General features: G+C 31.9%; 1 protein-coding gene across 1 annotated transcript; it reads left to right on the top strand.

Moving 5' to 3' along the window:
* The first annotated feature begins 10374 nt into the window (after positions 1-10374).
* Positions 10375-11714, top strand: LOC105966831 (uncharacterized). Its single transcript, XM_012991410.2, has 3 exons — positions 10375-10401; positions 10745-11535; positions 11609-11714. Exons 1-3 carry the CDS (start codon positions 10375-10377, stop codon positions 11712-11714), a joined length of 924 nt encoding a protein of 307 aa, XP_012846864.2.
* The last annotated feature ends 9072 nt before the right edge of the window (positions 11715-20786 follow it).

Here is a 20786-nt window from a genome sequence, read left to right as displayed (position 1 = left end):
ATACGGGTACTCATACTGATACTAATTCTAATCTTAATACTAACCTTAATACTAATACTAATACTAATACTAATACTAATATTAATACTAATACTATACTAATACTAATACTAATATTAATACTAATACTAATACTAATATTAATACGAATACTAATACTAATACTAATACTAATACTAATACTAATACTAATACTAATACTAATACTAATACTAATACTAATACTAATACTAATACTAATACTAATACTAATACTAATACTAATACTAATACTAATACTAATACTATCACTAATACTAATGCTAATATTAATATCAATATTAGTACTAATACTAATACTAATAATAATACTAATAATAATACTAATAATAATACTAATATTGATAGTAATTATAATAGTTATACTAATATTAATATTGATACAAATACTAATACTGATACTCGTACTAATACGGGTACTCATACTGATACTAATTCTAATCTTAATACTAACCTTAATACTAATACTAATACTAATACTAATACTATACTAATACTAATACTAATATTAATACTAATACTAATACTAATACTAATACTAATACTAATACTAATACTAATACTAATACTAATACTAATACTAATACTAATACTAATACTAATACTAATACTAATACTAATACTAATACTAATACTAATACTAATACTAATACTAATACTAATACTAATACTAATACTAATACTAATACTAATACTAATACTAATATTAATACTAATACTAATACTAATACTAATACTAATACTAATACTAATACTAATACTAATACTAATACTAATACTAATACTAATACTAATACTAATACTAATACTAATACTAATACTAATACTAATACTTACTCATATTGATACAAATACTGATACTGATATTGATACTGATACTGATACTGATACTGACACTGATACTGATGTTAATACTGATACTGATGTTGATAGTGATACTGATGTTGATAGTTATATTGATATTCATAGTAATATTAATATTAATACTAATACTATTACTAATACTAATACTGATACTCATACTAATACTGATATTAATATTGTTACTCATACTAATACTGATGTTGATAAAAATAATAATACTAATACTAATATTATACAAATAATACTGATATTAATATTAATATTGATACTGATACTGAAATTCATACTAATATTGATACTCATACTAAAACTAATACTAAAACTAATTTTAATGCTAATGATCTAATGCTAATGTTACATATACATATACTGATACTGATACCGATACCGTTACCGATACTGATACTGATACTGATAATGATACAGATACAGGTACAAATATTGGTACTGATACATATTGTGGTACTGATACTGATACTGATTCTGGTACTGATACTAATACTGATACTTATATTGATACCGATAATAATATTGATACAAATACTTATACTTATGTTAATACTAATATTTGTACTAATACTAATACTTATACTAATACTAATACTAATACTAATACTTATACTAATACTAATACTAATACTAATACTAATACTAATACTAATACTAATACTAATACTAATACTAATACTAATACTAATACTAATACTAATACTAATACTAATACACATACTAATACGAATACTAATACTAATACTACTACTAACACTAACACTAATATTAATACCAATACTAATACTATTACTAATACTAATATTAATATTAATACTATTATTAATGCTATTACTAATACTAATATGTTAATATTGTTAATGTTAATGCTAACACTAATTTTGATGCTAATGCTAATCTTGATATGCTAATTATTGTGCTAATGTTAATTATGATTGTAATTCTAATGTTATCCAAATCCTTATCGTATTCCAAATTCTATTCATAACACTAATAATAGTTCTAATCGTAATCCTAATCATAATCCTATTCCTAACATTAACCATAAGCCTAATAATTTTAATACTAATAATGCTAATGCTAATGCTAATGTTAATTTTAATTCTAATCTTAATTATAATTCTCATCCCAATCCTAACGTTAATCATAATCATAATACTAATGCATGTCACTAATTATCGTACTAAGCATAATCATAATCTTAATTATAATTCTAATACTAATATTAATCATAATCCTAATAGTATATTAATCCGAATTACAATATGAATCCTATTTCTAGTATTAATACTAATACTAATTCAAAGAATCTTAATTATTATTATAATTCTAATACTAATATTAATCACAAATTCTGATTTTGCAACAATTTTTTTTTTGCAATGATCTATTATTTAATATAAAAAAAACAATTATATTCAATCTCGAACCTTTATATCAAATTTCTTATGTGTGGTAGCTGAAGCATAAAAAACATATATTAAATATATTAAAAAATAATATTTAATTATATTATCAACTGACATTAAGATTAATTAAAATATTATAAGGGTATAAGCAAACGTTAAGACGTAAAAGAACAATAATCATAGTTAATAAGATAAATTATTAAAATCCTCATAAACTTAGGCTAAATTACAGAAAACACCCCCGCTTATCAGTGATTATACCAAAATCCCCCTGATGTTTGTTTATGTCTTACCCGACCCCCTTATGGTGTGTTTTTTTTTACCGAATTTTTTTTATTCCATGTAATGTCCCAAAAAGTATGGAGTCTACCCTTGCGAATGTGACATTTCTTTTATCGTACTTTTTAAACTAAAAAATTATCCTCATGGTGGTCATGGTAATAAAAAAAATTTGTGAAAGTGTTATTTAAGAAGAATAAAGATTTCATGTAAAGTTCACCTGAGGGTAATTTTTGTCTTTAAAAAATACCATAAAAAAATTTCGTGTGTGCGGGGTATAATAAGCATTATTGGAATACTCCACGTAATAAAAAAATTCCTTGAAAAATCATACCATAAGGGGGTCGATGTAAGATGGAAACACACATTACGGTAATTATTAATATAAACTATTTACGGCAAGAACACTTCGAGTGGGATTATTAAATGAGCTATCAAAATATTTAACCACCATTTTTATACTCCAAAATAGTAATTTTTAATTCTAATAGAGTTATGAAATGAGGTATTTTGATCTTTCATCTTTCAGAATATGTAAAAATACATTATGCAATCATGCAGAATAAAATATCAAAAACGAGTTATGAATTTAACCACCTCAGTGTCCATTTAGAAAATAACATGTGGCAATTAGATGTATTTAAATAACAACTATTTAATACCTATTGTTGGAGCAAATACATTTAGATAAATATCAAAATAAAATATTAAATAGCACATAAATTTTTGCAAACTCATTTTGATACTTTGGGTTGGAATTGCTGTAGTCTATAAATATTTACTTAATTATATTTATTAGAATTATAATGAAATACTTACTAATGGAATACAATATATAGTATATACGATCATTATACATTTTAAACAAAATAATTGATATTCTTAATTGAGCCATTAAATAAAGTGGATAAACGATTTTAATTCCAAAGATGTAGAATTATTATATTTTGAAATATATAAAATCAATTCGTTTTTTTTATGATTTGATTAAACTTAACTTAGGTTATTCAATTTATTCGTATAATCATGATAAAATTTGTATTTTAATTAGTATATAATTTAAAAAGTTAAATCAATCGTAAAATTTATCATCACTGGATCTAGAGAAGAAAAAATAGCCTTCTCACTGAATCAATGACGAAGTTTGCATCCAAATTCACTTTGCGAAATACTGTTCCATCGTTGTGTTCTTTTTCAGCATGTAGTTTTTCATCTTTCATCTTATCCTTTTCCGAACACGCCTCCCTCCTTAAAAGATTCAGTTCCATGAAATCTTTTCTGAACCTTCTCGCTGAATCTACCAGTTTCCTCTGAGCCCATTCTTTCTGCTCCTTCGTTTTTTCTTGTAAGTCTCTGGTTGTTTTTACCAGATCTAATATCAGAGCATTTTCCGGTCCATCGGAATTGCTGTCCAGAAATTGGTCGAGATATGTCTCATAGGAGCAGCCTGTTGTGGGTGAGAGAAAGTCAGTACACACAATATCACTTGTAATAGCATCTTGCGTAATAACTGGATCCCCATTCCTCTGCATATCATCTCTCAGGTTAAGGACGTTAAATGCCAAATAAGATTCTTGTAAAGGTGTATAATTTATTCTTTTCATAAGATCCATGAGCCGGAATGCTATCAGAAATCTTGATGTTAGGTGGAACACGACCCCACTTCCTGACTAAAAGATGCCACATGGCATCATACCTTCGTATGTCTGGGCGAGTCCGCATACATAATCGACGAGAGTTTCGAACATTGATTTATATAATTCATCCATGTCTTTGAAAGCTCGTCTTTTCAACTCAATCGTTTTTTCGATGGAAGCAATCGAGTTTGTCATAATGTTACTGAGAGGATCCATTTGGCCATGGATAAACCCAACACTCAAGATTGCTTTTTCTATTTTTTGCCAGACCATATCCGGTTTTGAGCAACGAATCTTTGGCTTTAGCATATAATGTTTCACTCTTGATATAAAGAAATCTCTCTAGTTCTTTTTCGTCATATCCGGATGTACTTATGCTCACGGCATTACTTATACTAGATTCAGGCTTCTTGTCGATTACATCAGAACTATGTGATTTATGTTTTCCTTTGCCCTTGTGTTGTTTACCTCGTTTTGAACCAGCCATGGATACAAGCTGTAAACATATACAACCAAATTAAACGATGCAAGAAAAAACATTGATAGACATAGACGGATCTCACTAATATATATATATATATATATATATATATATATATACTAAGAAAAAATGATGCAAAAAGATATAAGAGTGAACCATCATTTTCTTATCAAAAATATTAAGGCTTTAATTGAAGAATGTTGCAGAAATCAAATTTGGCAGCAATATTAAACATCTGATGATATTCACTGTTTCATCTAATGTGTTAACCTTAATGCTTAAACAAATAACCAACAACCTGTGTACGAAAACAATAACTAAAATAATAAAAATAAAAACTAAAGTTTTCGTTACTAATAGAAAGATCCAACGTGCTCATACTTCCCCACAAATCCTTCATACATATATACGTATATATATACAAATAAAACAAAACTCTGCAGATCAATAGAAAAATAAAGTATTTTGGCATAAAGAAGTGCTCTTGTACATATCTTTGGTTTTACCAAATAAAGACATGGAGCAACCGCTCTGTCACAACATCATAAACCCTTTACAGATAAACAAATATACAAACTTTTAATAAATCCATTCCAAAATAATAATAAAAAAAGGCCTGATTTTATGGCTAATGTGTATGAAATCAAGGTAACTATCATATCATACGTAAAATTTAGTTGTATTGATAACTAATGCACACACACACACAAATGAATGAAAAATAGAATCCGAAAAAAAAAAAATCAAAATTATCAGAAACAGATTTTAAGGCTTAAATAGTTACCAAAACTATGAAGGACGAGTCTGCGATGGGAAGATTCCAGTCATTGCTCCTCGAGAAATATAAAATAAGGGATCACTTAGATTAAATCCATGCTCTCCGAACCTAGTCTAAATTAGCTAAATAAATGGCAGAGGAAAAATCTAGACAACCAAGATGATATAGGAAAAATCTCCTTTCATTTAATGGATTGAATTGACAGATAAGAATGTAGAAGAGATTTGAAATAAGATGAGGTCGTATTTAATGTACATAAAAACTTCCAAAGATGAATTAAAAAATGGTGGAAGTATTTAGACACAAAGATTTGTTCGTGTACAGATCTTCGTTTTTACCAAAAAAATGCATGAAACAAATATTCCTTCACCACATCATAAACCCAACCAATATAAGCAAATATAAAACATTTAAAAAATACATTCAAAAAATAAGAAAACGAGAATCACTAAAAATTTTCAAAAATTGATTTTATGGTCTAAATAATTACCAAAACTTTCCTGGACAAGTCTACAATGGTAAGATTCGGCTACTGCTCCTCGATAAACAAAAAATAAAATAAGAAGTTATTGTTTTTAGGTTATAACTTTGCTCTCTTAGCCTAGTCAAAATTCACTCAATAAATGGCAAAAAGAAAGTAACAAAGAAAATCTAGACAACAAAGACGATATAAAAAAAATCTGCTTTGATTTAATGGGATGGCATTGACAGATAAGAATGTCGAAGAAATTAAAAATAATATGAGGTCATATTTAATGCATTGTAATATTATGACATATATGGAGAATTTTCCTAAATGGTTACAACAATAACCAGTTCAAAAAAATTAAAAAATGAGCAGACACTTGGCTGGAAGTTTGAAAAGAGCCTTGACGTTCGGATTTGGGCTCAATTTTCTTGCATGTAATGTGAAGGATTTTATATAGATTTGACCAAATTAAATATATCATCTCCCTTATAATTTTATATTAGAAAAATTAATATGCAAAATCTATAGATAAAATTCAGTAACTACTTACCTCGTTGCTAAATTTAAATTGAATAGATTTTGAATAGACTGAAGCATAATGTTTTAGGCCAGCCACCTTCGTCTTCACTATGTCATATCCATTTTTAAGGCTTCTTTAAGGACTCAATAAAATAAGAAGTGATTGTTTTTAGGTTATAACTTTGCTCTCTTAGCCTAGTCAAAATTCACTCAATAAATGACAAAAAGAAAGTAAGAAAGAAAGTCTAGACAACAAAGACGATATAAAAAAAATCTGCTTTGATTTAATGGGATGGCATTGACAGATAAGAATGTCGAAGAAATTAAAAATAATATGAGGTCATATTTAATGCATTGTAATATGATGACATATATGGATAATTTTCCTAAATGGTTACAGCAATAACCAGTTCAAAAAAATTAAAAAATGAGCAGACACTTGGCTTGAAGTTTGAAAAGAGCCTTGACGTTCGGATTTTGGGCTCAATTTTCTTGCATGTAATGTGAAGGATTTTATATAGATTTGACCAAATTAAATATATCATCTCCCTTATATTTTTATATTAGAAAAATTAATATGCAAAATCTATAGATAAAATTCAATAATTACTTACCTCGTTGCTAAATTTAAATTGAATAGATTTCGAATAGACAGAAGCAAAATGTTTTAGGCCAGCCACCTTCGTCTTCACTATGTCATATCCATTTTTAAGGCTTCTTTAAGGACTCAATAAAATAAGAAGTGATTGTTTTTAGGTTATAACTTTGCTCTCTTAGCCTAGTCAAAATTCACTCAATAAATGGCAAAAAGAAAGTAACAAAGAAAATCTAGACAACAAAGACGATATAAAAAAAATCTGCTTTGATTTAATGGGATGGCATTGACAGATAAGAATGTCGAAGAAATTAAAAATAATATGGGGTCATATTTAATGCATTGTAATATGATGACATGTATAGAGAATTTTCCTAAATGGTTACAACAATAACCAGTTCAAAAAAATGAGCAGACACTTGGCTTGAAGTTTGAAAAGAGCCTTGACGTTCGGATTTTGGGTTCAATTTTCTTGCATGTAATGTGAAGGATTTTGTATAGATTTGACCAAATTAAATATATCATCTCCCTTATAATTTTATATTAGAAAAATTAATATGCAAAATCTATAGATAAAATTCAGTAATTACTTACCTCGTTGCTAAATTTAAATTGAATAGATTTTGAATAGACAGAAGCAAAATGTTTTAGGCCAGCCACCTTCGTCTCCACTATGTCATATCCATTTTTAAGGCTTCTTTAAGGACTCAATGAAATCCCGTTGTGGCAGATTTCTCAATGCATAGTGGTCCACGATAGTATATGCAAAACGTTCCAAGCAAATGAGGATCTTGGAAATCAAGCAGAAGATTTCTGAATGATATTAGAAAATTAAACCACAAATGACGATAAAGAAGACACACATACTATTTATTATCAGCTACATTCGTATGCATGTTTATAATTCGACATCTAGTTTGCAAACTAAAATTATGTTTACAACCCTGGTATATTATCTTTCTTCTTTAAGATGTGACAACGCACACAAATGAAAAATATATAAATGAACTACTGCAATCATCGTCACCCACTGGATACACTATGTCTCTTTCCCTGATAAGGAATCTTTCGAATGATATTAGCAAACAACTAATGAGGATAAATAAGGCACACGTATTATTATAATCAGCAAGAAAGTATGTTCTGTTTGTGCAACCTCTCTTCTTATTTGCTACAGAACAAAGTGTGATTAAGCTTTAAAATTCTCAGCTGGCAATTTTTGCAATGAACTAACTAAGGCCTTGTTTGGTGACTTTGTTTGGTTTCCAAGATAAGATTAGCAAAGATAAAATTAAATAATCTAATGACAACCCAATTATTTTATCGGACCCCAAGACGTCCAACAAAAAAACTTATTAAGAGGTAAGATAAACCATGACAACATAATATTTGTGAGTCGACACGGCAAGTTATTGGGATACCAAACATCAAACAAAGTCCAATTATTTAATTAATAATGACTAATGTCCCCAACCAAATGAGGCCGAAGTTGAAATTTCTGATCTTTGTTTTCCTGATTAGGAATCTTCCTGGACTAGCTAAGGTGAAATTTCTTGTAAATTAGTAAGTTAAAAACTCGATTCAGCCTCAATTCAAAACTCGGTTGCATGCATAAAAATCACAGCAACAACATGGCAACGTGTGTACGAGAATATAAGAACATAACTCGTCAAAATACGAAAAGATGGAAGTCACCATCAACATCGAGCTTCAGATATGGGAAAAGGGGGCTGAGGCGAAAAAGGGTTTGATGAAACGGCGGCGTTTCCACTGGCAATGATTCATCATAGTGAAGAAGATTACACCACGAAAGTTGGATTTGATCGGAGAGATGAATCAAACGAATAAATGATAAAAAAAATAGAGAGGTAATTTAAGAAGATGCAATTGTTCAACGTAACAGACACTAACATTCCTTAACGTCCTACTTATTTTGATACTTGATTCCAATTAATCACACTTAGTGATGGAATATATACATATACTAGTTGAGAGGGGCACCGCGTAGTGCGCGGTGCTGTTTGCCCAGTATTAATGTCTAGTTTAAGGGTGAAAGTCGGATGGATCGGATAAAATTAGTTTTTCAAAATGTTTTTAAAGTGGTCGGAAGTACAAAATCAATTCCAATATTTTTTTGTATAGATGTTCAATATATTATTTCAAATTATTGAATTGAATTTTTGTGATGAATAAATTTAGTAAATTATATTTTTTAAAAGATAATAATATTATAATTATTCACAAATAATTCAAAATAAAAAAAATTTAAAAACCCGATTGGCCACCGGTTGAACCGGTTCAACCGTGACCCAGTTGGCTAGCCGGTTCAACGTCTGATTCAGTTTTTAAAACATTGGATTTAAATATTTTATTTTTGGGGACTAAACTAATATAAAATAAAAGAAATATAAAGAAAAGGAAAAAAAAATTGTTTGGTACAGAAAAAAATTAAAAAAAATGTAGACGAACCAATGTGCGGTGAGTGGTGCCTATGAGAGTCGTAATTACGTAGCTTATTTAATGAAAATAATTTGTGTTCTCTGTGAGTTTTTAATATAAAAAATATTTAATTTGGGAAAGAAAGAAAGAATTAATGTACATGTAATAATAAGAAGATAAAAAAAATTGTGATATTTGGAGCCACATGGAAACAATGTAAACTAATCTCAATATGAGAGCACCAACAATTGTGTCGAATAAAAGAGAACAAAGGCAGGAGAGAGAAGTGAAAGAATTATATAAAATAAAGACATGAGAGAGAAAATCGGTGCTGCACATGCAGTATTGCGCCAGCAACCGACGGCGGGCCCCTACAGCAAGGTACCGACCTCATTAAATAAAATTGGAAAAGAAAAATGCTGCTAGTTGCTTTTGGAGTGGAAAATACTAAAACGATGTCATTTTATTATGGGCCGAAAAAAAAAAGGAAAAAAAAGCTAGGAGAAGCTTGGGCCATCCATTCTTATATATAAGTAATACACACACACACACACACACACACACACATATATATATATATATATATATATATATATATATATATATATATATATATATATATATATATATATATATATATATATATATATATATATATATATATATATATATAATTAACTAAAATGCTAATTGTAGCGGGACTTTTACTGAAATTGGCTTACTTGCAACGGTACTTTCATTTCACATTTTTCCAACTTTCTAAAAAATTCAAAACGCTCTTAACTTAAAAAAGTCGAAAAAAAAGAATTTGTTGTTTGTTTGATAAATAAACTACCTGACAACAACAAATAAGATAATGGCCGATTCGGATGACTTCTACGAGGTAAAATCGAAGAAATTAGTGATTTTTTTTTCAGCGGTAATATCGTGTTGTTAGCACGAGAACCCAAATTTTTGGGGTTTTCCGTGCACACAACACGGGAAAATCAAAATTAAAAAAGAAAAAAGGTTCAATCGTCCTGTGGAGAACGGGAACTTGGGGTTCCCGTGTCCTAGAGGACGGAAACTTGTGTTTCCCGTATCCTAGAGGACGGGAAACACGAACATTCGTCCTCTAGGGCACCGGAACCCCAAAATTTATTTATTTTTAATTTATTTTTTATTTTTATTATATTTAATTCATAGTGTTATTAATATACTAATTGTTATTTGTTATACCTTGATAGGCTAGTGATGGTGATTTTGATGATGAGTTTGCAACTGAATATGACAACGAGTACGAGGATCCCTACATGTGTTATGATGTACCTCAAAACACACCAACAACTTCTGAGGATCATAGTCAATATTTCAATGTGGATGTTGAGTTTGAAACAGGGAAAGAATTAGTGGTATGGGCAAAAAAAACGGATGCTACTCACGGTCATCGATTGATAGTAACTTCAAGCCAAAAAAACGTTTATGTAGTAATTAGATGTCATGTGTCTAGGAAGGGACGTAAAAAACCAACCGAAGGTGTGAAGCAACGAAATGTGGGAACAAAGAAATGTGGATGTCCGTTTCGTATATACTGTAGCGGAAATCAATACGGTGGACTATGGCGAATGAATTTAAAAAATAGCATCCACACTCACGCGACGCTACCGTATCTTAACGGACAAGGACCGGATAGTCGTTTGACACTAGAAGAATACGAGGTAGTGAAGTTACTTAGAAGGAGCCACGTGAAGCCGGCATTAATTATGGATCGATTGAGGAAGGATAATCCACAGACATCGACGAGCGTGAAACATGTCTACAACCAACTTGAGAAGATGAAGAAAGAGAATATGGTGGGGAAGACTGTGATACAACACGTGATGTCGAATCTTCAAGAATCTGGATATGAATATCGGTATCGAAGTAATGAAGCTGGTGATACACTTACTGATTTGATGTTTGCCGCTCCTATTTCATTGAAACTTTTGCGGTTATTCTCTCACGTTGTATTGATGAACTGCACTTACAAAACCAATAGGTATGTTGTTAATTAGTATTTAGTATTGGGTTATTGTATATTGATTGCATTTGATATTTATGTTTTTATGTAGGTATGTGATGCCACTTCTGGAAAGAGTTGGGAGCACCCCTGTTGGTTTCAATTTTACAATTGTTGTTGCTTTCATGTCACATGAAGATTCAGACACATGTGCATGAGCTTTGAGTTGTTTGAAATGTGCATTGGGGAGGCTGGTACCTGATGTGGTATTGACGGATCGTGAATTGGGACTCATTAAAGCAATGCCCCAAATATTTCCAGATTCTGCACATTTTGTAACACCCCGTAATTTATGCGAGAGTCTATTGTAGTAAATAATGAGATTTGGGGCGGATGTGTTATTAATAGAACAGTTGGGGATATGTATAATAATAATTTTATAAACTTGGCAATCAAGTTTATGACTTGGTAATCCCCGATAAATGCCTCATCGTCTTTTGTCTTCTCTCTTTCTCTCTCCGCTCTCTTTCTCTCTCGACTACTCTCTCCTTCTCTCTCTCGGTTCTTGGCTGAAATTCCATAAATTAATTGGAGAAAATTAAAATTCAAGAAGGGGTTTAAAGAAGTGAGGAATATGAAACAAATTTGAGGTTGGAATTGCAAATCCCCAATTCCAATTATCAGCAAAATTAGGGATGCGTGATGCCTTTAGGAAGGGGTTTTAATGATCCGGTGATATTGGTGGAAAGCCTGGGAGGTCGTCTTTCCTGTGGTGACGGCCTCCAGCTGTGGTCGCCGGAGATGTTTGCCGGAATCGGACAAATAAGACAGAAGGTTGCTGAAATTATATTTTATATTTCGGGTTCGGACAAATAAGACAGAAGGTGGAGTTTCGACGATCCGGAGGTGCCGTTGGAATCCTTGGTGGTGTTCTCCAGCATAACTGACCGACGGTGATTGCCGGAATTGGGCGAGAAGTTAAGCCTGCTAGCTGGACTTGTAATAAAATCTGCTGCCGCACCTGTTTTCGGAGCCAAAATCGAAGGGTTTGTAGTAGGGGTGGCAATTTCTCAACTTGGACCGGATCCGATCCGGATCCATGTGGATCGGATTCAAAAGGATCCGGATCCAATATCAATCTATATGAATAGATTTAATGTGGATCGAATTTAGACCGATCCGGATTAGATCCAAATGGATCCATTTCATTTTTAATTCAATTTATGAGGTTGAATATCTCAACTTTTAGGATTTAATATCTCAATTTATGTAGTTTAATATCTCAACTTTTAGGATTTAATATATCAATTTATGTGGTTTAATAATTAATATCTAAACTTTCAAACTCACACATATTCACACACACTTTTCATACACACTATCACACACACGCACACACGCACACACTCATATACACACATTGTTTAACACACACATCCCATTTTACACACACACACACACTCTGTTTTACACACACACACACACACTGTTTTACACACACACACACACTATGTTTTACACATACACACACACTGTTTAACACACACACACACACACACTCACATACACACACTGTTTTACACACACACACACACTCACATGCACACACAACTTCTACACACACTCACATACACACACTGTTTACACACACACACACTCTGTTTTACAAACACACACACACACACACACACACACTGTTTTACACACACACACACACTCACATACACACACAATTTCTACACACACACACTGTGTTACACACACACACACACACACACTATTCTTCGCGCACACACACACACACACACTATTTTACGCACACACTGTTTTATACACACACACACACTATTTTACGCACACACACACACACACACACACACTCACATGCACACACAGCTTCTACACACACTCACATGCACACACTGTTTACACACACACACACACTCTGTTTTACAAACACACACACACACACACACACACACACACACACACACACACTGTTTTACACACACACACACACTCACATACACACACAATTTCTACACACACACACACACTGTGTTACACACACACACACACACGCACACTATTCTACGCACACACACACACTGTTTTACACACACACACACACACACACACTATTTTACGCACACACTGTTTTATACACACACACACACTATTTTACGCACACACTGTTTTATACACACACACACTATTTTACGCACACACACACACACACACACACACACACACACACACACACACACACACACAATTTCCACGCACACATACACACTGTTTTACACACATACACACACTCACATGCACACACATACACACACTCACATGCACACACAATAATATTTTGACTTTTTTTTGTGAGAAAATTGTGTTGGTATTTGATTGGGTTTTAATTGGGTTTTGATTGGATCCAATATGACCCAATTTATTTTGTGGTTAAACTTTTAATGGACTTAAAGTGGATCCACATGGATCCAGTTTTAAAAAAATATCAACTGGATCGGATCCGATTTGTTTCAACTAAACTTAATCTAAACCGGATCTAATTGGATCCATGGAACCGGATCCAAATTGCCACCCCTAGTTTGTAGTTAGAATTTGGGAATAATTCCTTCACAAAACTCGTAGAGGACCTCGAAAAATATTCGTAAGTGTTAAATTGTTTCGAGTTAGAGTATTATAGCCTTTTAGAGATGACAATTTGACGGCAGTGAGTCTGCCAGAAAATGGCAGTTTTGATTAATAATCTTCGTTGGGTTTTATTACTGTCTTAGGATACAAATTTGAGATATGTTTTTTCAGTAAAATTTTAGATGAAGTTCTCGTCTTCGATATGGTATATTGTTTGGCCGATTTGGATAACTTTACAAACAATTATAAATTTTACAATAAACTGTACCAGAAAAGAGAATTTATCCAAAATTCTGGCAGTTTTCTGTAATCATCTTTTGGGGCTGTTTTGAATATGTTGGGATCATAATTTGTGATCAGAGTGTTCAGTGAACATGTAGATGCACCTGTTGTCTTTCATTTGGCATATTACTTTCCCAATTTGGATAATCGCACCAATTGTTATATTTTTCGAATACACAGTGCCAGCGAATGCATTTGTTTAAAAAACCTGGCAGTTTCATGCAATCATTTTTCCGGGGCTGTTACTGCTGTGTTAGGTCATTAATCTGGGGTTGGTTTCTAAAGTGAACTTGTAGATGAAGTTTATATCTTTAATTTGATATATAGTTTAGGCTATTCGGATAAGTACGCTGATCGTAGTGATTGTTAGAATTCACCGTGGCGACAAGAAATTCTTAATAAATGTTTAAAGAAATTGACTATGTAAGTCTTATTAAGTGATAAATATTTGTATAGGTGTTGAGGGTATTAAAAGCTCTCACTCATTCAAGGCTTGAGCATGACTCGAGAGTAAGGTGTTTTTATAACACTTGCATTGGACTTCAGGTGAGGATCCCTATCCCTTGCCTATTCTTTCTGGAAAAACAGGATATATGCCGAGCACTCGTATCGTTCGGTTGATTATTGTTATTATTCGTCGTTTAAATTTAATATATATTTATTGTCCCCTATCTTGTGAACTAATTTGATTTCCGAGAAGTTGTTGATTCTTAAGCTATTGCAATCTTTGATCGTTTCTAAATCCTTTTCGTGGAAAGAGCTAACAAATCCTTCCCCTAAAGAGTAGAGGGAGAATTCTTGAATTCTTACTCAAACATGCAACACCACTAGTATTTTCGGTTTTTATGTGATTTAATTGTTTATGCTTGCATATTATGTCATTATATGTCTTAGATGATGATTGCATGTTAGTGTTTTGAAAAGATAACTTTGTTTTTCAAGTTTTATGTTTTTTAGAAAATTTGGGGAACAATGCTTAAATTGCTTATTTGTCTTAATTAGTGCCTTGCATGTGTTAATCTAGTGCTTGATTGTTGATTTGTGAAAAGAAAATGAATTTTTGGCCTAGCCATGAAAGTTTCGGATTTTTTGGGGCAAAATACTTAAATTGCTTATTTGGCTTAATTAGTGCCTTGCATGTGTTAATCTAGTGTTTGGTTGTTGATTTGTGAAAATAAATTGATTTTTGGCTTAACTATGGAACTTTCGAATTTTTGAGGTAAAGTTGCTTAATTGCTTATTTGGTTTATTTGGTATCTTGCATGTGTTGATCTTGTGTTGGTTGTTGTTTTAAGGCCTTGCATGTTAGGACTTAGTGATTGATTGTTGATCTAATGTCTTGCATGTTAAGATCTAGTGATTGATGGTTGATCTAAATTAAAGTCTTACATGTTAAGATCTAGTGTTTTCTATGAAAAATGATGAATGAACTAAGAATTTGTACTAACTTGATTTAAAATACTATTGCATGTGTAGATCTAGTGAATTTACTTGAATAAAATGAAAAGATGAAAGTCTTGAACTTTATTCTTGTAAAATGCTAGATTTAATGAACTTTTGATTTTAGATTGTCTTTGCATGTTAAGATTTCGGTTATTTCTTGCAATTGATTATGGATTATGTTTTTATGGCTAAATGATTTTGTGAAACTTTATTTCTATTTTGCTATGTGCTCTTGCTTGCATATGTGTTGATCATTGGGTCTCATGAATTTTTAAAAGGTAAAAATATGTTGGAAGGTCTTTCGAGGTTACGGTAATTATCCGGGGTACGACGAGTCGGTACCGTAGGGCCTAGGGGTGGTTTGATTCCACGTAGATAGACGGATTCGTAAAATATGAGGTTATTTACCGGGAACTTAGATTGATTCTTCCAAAGGGATTCCCGATGATTTTTCATGTCATGCATGTCTCATTATGGTGTTGAGGATATAGATGGGAAAATCTCACTCTATGGTCTTGGGATCGTAGGTTTATAAAGGTGGGTGATTATCATTCTATAATCTTCAATACGTGTCATGGCATAGGGTTATATAGGGTGGGATGTTCTCACTCTATGGTCTTGGGATCATAGGGTTATAAAAGTGGGAATGTATCTCACTCTATGCGTGTGACAATTATGTGACGAAGAACTCCGACGAAAAAGGGAAGTATATGATTGCTTTAATTTATGTTGCATGTCCATGTATAAGACATATGTATGTATGTATATATATATATATATATATATATATGCTCTATGTGCTATGTGTATTCGATAATACTTCAAGATTCTCATTGAGTCCTCAAAGGCTCATATAGGTGTTGTATGTTTGTAGGTATACCCAATTTGGAGCCCCAGGAGTGAAGTTGGGAATCGAGCTTGGGAATCGGAAGGAGATCGTATGGAGGGGTTGTGGATTGTGTTGGCTCTTAATTTAGTTATGTGGTTTTATTTGTATAATATGCTTGTAAAAACTTTTGATACAGTTTTAGGTATTTTCTACCGTTCGATTCCTCCGATAGGTGGAAATTATTAAAGGGTTTATTAGGGATAACCCCCTTGTTCATATTTTCTAATGAGGTAGATCCAATTTTTTTTCCCCTTTTTGAGATAGACCTATTTTGCCAACTTGGCAAAATATATTATATAATTTTCCTTTAATACCCCTGTTTTATTTTTAAACGACATTTATTTCCTTTACTACGTGATTTGAGATTTGCTGATACGTTGCCTAAAATCACGGAATAAAATTACGTGAGATCATTGGCCGTTATATCAAATCGTGTACAATATTTTTCGAAGGTTCTCTTCAGCGTTCCAGCGGTTTTTTATCGTCTTTGAAGATTTCTGCACCGTCGTTGAAATAGGATCGAATTTGAGCGTTCGTTGTTGGACGTTGTTAACCGGGTATGAATGCGTTATTCATTTTTATTTTTCGCTCAATGTCTAGGATTTTCGATTACGGTGGTTAGAAATTTTTAAGAGTTGTGTTGATACTTGATTCTATTAAGTAGAACGTTTTTTAACAAAATTATTCCGTCATATATACATCGTTATTTTTGGCGGATGATGTTTGTTTGGAAGAGGATTGACAGAGTTAGATGAGGATGGTTCACGCATATCGGACCAGAGTTGTTTTATATGAACATCGTAGTTGGTTTACGCATTAATTGAAATAACTGTCCGCTGTCGTGGAGTTCATGAGTCTGATCCCGGTCGAAAGTTGGTTTATTTGTTTATAACAGCGGATTTTAGGACGCTGGGTAGTACATTAAAATATATTTCGTAGTATTTTTTAAGTTATCGTATGAATTTTGCATTTTGAGTTTATTTTTGATCATATTAATATATTTTTTAGTATTCTGCATTTTTAATGTCGTATCATATTAATATATACATCGTTATTTTTGGCGGATGATGTTTGTTTGGAAGAGGATTGACAGAGTTAGAAGAGGATGGTTCACGCAGATCGGACCAGAGTTGTTTTATATGAGCTTCGTAGTTGGTTTCTGCAATAATCGGAATAATTGTCCGCTATGGTCGAGTTCATGTTTTTGATCCCGATCGATAGTTGGTTTATTTGTTTATAACAGCCGATTTAAGTGTGCTGGGTAGTACATTAAAATATAGTTCGTAGTCTTTTTTAAATTAGCGTATAGATTTTGCATTTTAAGTTTATTGTTGATGATATTAATGTATTGTCATTCAAATGTATTTGCAGTCTATTTAATCATTTTTTAGTATTCTGCATTTTTAATTTTGTTTCATAATTTTAGGCTTTTTCGATGGCGAATTTCGTACGGATTTTGTTGAGGTTTGGTGGGTTGGTTGCTATAAAGAGGTGTTTACGATGTAATGGCTCGGTAACTTCAGTTAAGTTTTAAACCGTTATAATACAGTAGTATACTATTATGAATATCGTATGATACTACCATTATCATTTTATTATACTATTATGAGATTATTAATGTACTAGAGTTTTAACTCGACATATTGGTTTGATTGTGTTATGATGTGTTTTATGTATTTTATCAAAACCCTAGATTGAAATTATGAGATTATTAATGTACTATTTTATTGGTTATGTTGGAATACTTTACGTTGGTGTTGTTCTCAATGTTCTTGTCATTTCAGTGGTATATTGTTTGTAACACAATTCATATCACTACTATAACCGTAATATACTATCATAGCAGATCAATGTACTATATTGAAATTATTAATATACTATGTGGTTGAATAATACGGGATCCATAGTCAATTAACGAGATCCATAATCGAATTAGATCAATAAGATAGTCTATTACATGATATAAGGAAAATTACCCTAATTGATTAGTATTTCAAACAAACATATTATTCAGTTTCCATATATATTATTATTTTTTCATATATATTATTATTTACCTTAATCGTTTTCATATAATAAGGAAAATTACCCTAATTGATTAGTATTTCAAACAAACATATTATTCAGTTTCCATATATATTATTATTTTTCCAATAGTCAATTAACTAAACCCATAGTCGAATTAGATACATGGGATAGTCTATTAAAATATATGAGATAGTCTATTAATTTTAAAACACAAATCCGCCGCCGTCACTTCTCAAATCTAGGGTTTTGATGATTCTTCGGTCCATAGTCGATTAACGAGATCCATAGTAAAATTATACCAGTGGGATAGTCTATTAAATGATATGGGATAGTATATTAATACAGATGTAATTCGACTATGCATCTCGTTAATCAACTATGGGCCGAAGAATTATCAAAACCCTAGATTTGAGTAATCCTAGATTTGAGTAACTCTAGATTGGAGCAGTGACGGCGACGGCGACGACGGCGGCCAATGACGATATCACTTCTGGTGGATGTCCTGCCCATCAATTGTTGCAATATCACTGATTTAGTGCTCGAATTCGGTATGCGATTATAACAGATCTGCAATTACACAAACGTGATAGTCGATTTAGCCAAAACATGTCAACAAATCGATGGATGATAGCGATTCAGCGAGTGGCGACGACGTACCTACGACAGCTTGCTCGGAGTGCACGAAAATCGTCGTTTCACGGCAGTGCAGACGTCTTCCCCTTTCAATCGGCCGTACCGGGAAGTTGTTCTAGGAGGTTTTGCAGTTTATTCGATAGTGGGTTTGGGATGATAGTGATTTAACGGGAAAATAGGAAGGGATTTGATTTTATTTCAGAAGGTAAAGTAACGGGTTTTGTGGGATTTGATTGAGGGAAATTATGTAATTAGGAAAAGTTTGGGCTGTTATCAAAATGGCAAATATAAATTTGGGTCTACCCCTATTATTTGAATGTTTAAGGGGTTTATATCTAATAGACCCATTATTAAAAGACAATATGTGTAATAGTAATTAGGATTACTCCATTTTGGATATTTAACTGGTAATCCGTAGTATTTTGTAAACTAAAGCAAATTTTACTATGTATATGCATGCACGCTTTTCGGCTAATAACCTCTTCGTGTTTTGTCTCGATGTTTGAAAATTATTTTCATATAGGTTCTCTGCTTAGAAAATCATGAAATTTTAGAAGTCTCTGCATCTTTCTGTTTTCATCATTTTGATAGGTCTTTTGCTTGATTTGAGTAAGTATTTAATTAGTTATGAATTATTTCTCACTACTGCACTGAAACAGGGTCATTCGAGTGTTTTCTGTTACAACTAGCGTTTTACTCACTCAAATGCCTTTCTTTTACTTGTAAAATGTTTTAAACTTATTTTTCTTCCTTGGAGTAAAATTGGGTAGTTTTTTGGTCAGTAAGGAATTTATTATGAATTTTCAAAACTCCCTCCCATGTTCTGAATTTTAAATTCAGTGACTGTGCCGTTTTATTAATTTCTCTGAAATGGTCAAGCATATTTGAAAACTATTTTAACGGAGTGATTTAGACTCATGGTAGATGGTATGGTATTGTTTTTCAGTCATTTTCATGAGTAGTTTAAGAGGAAATAATTTTTAAAGTTTATGCATTGAATCTGTCCGAATTTGGATTAGGTCCATCATACCTAGTTATCTTCTAGCCTTGCATGTAGTATGTATTTGTGTTAATTGATTGATTAGGGTTTAAGTATTAAAATTTCGCGAGCAAGAAATCGAGCTCAAAATGCCGCTAACGATCCTCACAATCAATCTCGTACCATCCAAGACCTCACCGCCCTCGTCCAAGAACAAAATGAACAAATCAACCGCCTTGTTAACCTTCAAAACCGAAACCCTCCTCCACCTCCTCCACCACCTCCCCCACCTAGAAAGACAGCCCCACAAGCCATCTACGAGCGATTCTTGAAAATGCATCCTACCGAATTCCACAGCGGCCCTAATCCAACTGTTGCCGAAGA

The sequence above is a fragment of the Erythranthe guttata genome, chromosome 3 (assembly GCF_056151865.1).
Source record: "Erythranthe guttata isolate IM_541 chromosome 3, IM_541, whole genome shotgun sequence".
Lineage (NCBI taxonomy): Eukaryota > Viridiplantae > Streptophyta > Magnoliopsida > Lamiales > Phrymaceae > Erythranthe > Erythranthe guttata.
This window is presented reverse-complemented; position numbering and strand designations above follow the sequence as displayed.

Excerpts from the sequence above, each read along its gene's own strand:
- LOC105966831 (XM_012991410.2), top strand. The coding sequence starts at position 10,375 with ATGGCCGATTCGGATGACTTCTACGAG. Across the intron at positions 10,402-10,744 it reads ATTCGGATGACTTCTACGAG|GCTAGTGATGGTGATTTTGA; the intron begins GTAAAATCGAAG and ends ATACCTTGATAG. Across the intron at positions 11,536-11,608 it reads TGCACTTACAAAACCAATAG|GTATGTGATGCCACTTCTGG; the intron begins GTATGTTGTTAA and ends GTTTTTATGTAG.